This window comes from Trypanosoma theileri (assembly GCF_002087225.1).
Source record: "Trypanosoma theileri isolate Edinburgh chromosome Unknown TM35_Tth_41_V1, whole genome shotgun sequence".
Lineage (NCBI taxonomy): Eukaryota > Euglenozoa > Kinetoplastea > Trypanosomatida > Trypanosomatidae > Trypanosoma > Trypanosoma theileri.
Window position 1 is genome coordinate 99,781 of NW_021639883.1, and position 1,240 is coordinate 101,020.

General features: G+C 41.2%; 1 protein-coding gene across 1 annotated transcript; it reads right to left on the minus strand.

Moving 5' to 3' along the window:
- Positions 1 to 461: 461 nt before the first annotated feature.
- On the minus strand, positions 462 to 1,238 carry TM35_000411370 (UDP-Gal or UDP-GlcNAc-dependent glycosyltransferase; the record flags this gene model as incomplete). Its single annotated transcript, XM_029029845.1, has 1 exon — positions 462 to 1,238. The coding sequence occupies one exon, from the start codon at positions 1,236 to 1,238 to the stop codon at positions 462 to 464; it is 777 nt and encodes a 258-aa protein (XP_028878833.1).
- Between the last annotated feature and the right edge of the window lie 2 nt (positions 1,239 to 1,240).

Genomic DNA, 1,240 nt, shown 5'->3' on the forward strand with positions numbered 1-1,240 from the left:
ACCACCACAGTGGGATGCACAGGGTCCGCAAGGACATCCACAGCAACACTGTGCAGAGCGAACATCCCACAAACAGCCACAACCCACTAGTAACAAGAGAAGTCCACAGGCACTCGGTACATTGAACTGTCCCAACGCAAGATAACAAGACCATCACAAAGTACATGCTGCCGCCACAACTCCAAAAGGGACAGCCATCGTAACCCACACACATGCAGAAGACTCATACTGTTACACTTCACAGGAAGAGAGAATGAAGACGACACGTACCGTCCCACATAGGAATAAATTACGATTTGATGTTATTCCGAGGTAATAGTACAATATTGCGAACACGGAATAAGGATGGTTCGCAAAAAAAGCAAAAAAAAAAAACAGAAACAACTGAAGATACTGAAGATGTAAATAATTATTAAACAAAAACGGTTTACACCATACACAGTCAAAAACAATGAAAAATGTTATTCCTCTAAGCATGAAAAATACATCGTCTTCTTACGGCGGGATTTCTTAATTCTGCGTCTAAAAGTACTTGTATTCATAAACCCCCTCATTAACGGAACATAATCCTCTTCAAGCAAGTGATGCACCATTATAGAGTTTGAGGAAACAGTATTCGTCTCATTTTCACTTCTTATATCATGAAATGAGCACGATGGCTCACTTGCAAAAATAAGATGCCTGGTATACCCAACTAGTTTTAAAGCACATCCTACCATAGCATCCTCCCCATCCATATGATACAAATAATACTTATCAGCAACCGAAGCAGTAAAGGGTACATACACAACACGTCGCAATGGTCCAAAAGAGACGACAGTCTTTGCCACATCCAAAGCCAGTGTGTAACAAGCCCCAAATGCAAAAGTAAAACTAATAGATGATCTATACGACCGACCAAGTATTCCCCAATACAAACCACGTGTAGGTAAAGAAGTAAGTTCTGCAAGAAACTGTGGCACACGTAGAAACATGTCATCATCACCCTTGGCAATGTATTTCGCCGAAGGAAACAAACGTAATGCCATTTCAAGCCAAAAATATGTTTTCCTGCTCATACCAACCTCAGCTTCTAAACCCCACTTACCATTACCACTAATAGACTTGTTAGTAGTAACACGCCCCTCATTCATTGAGAGTGTAATGACATCATGATACTCTGCCACTTCCTTCAGTAGTGACTCAGAATACTTATATCCCTGTGATGGGTGCCGTGCAAGTACATACAACACCAACATGG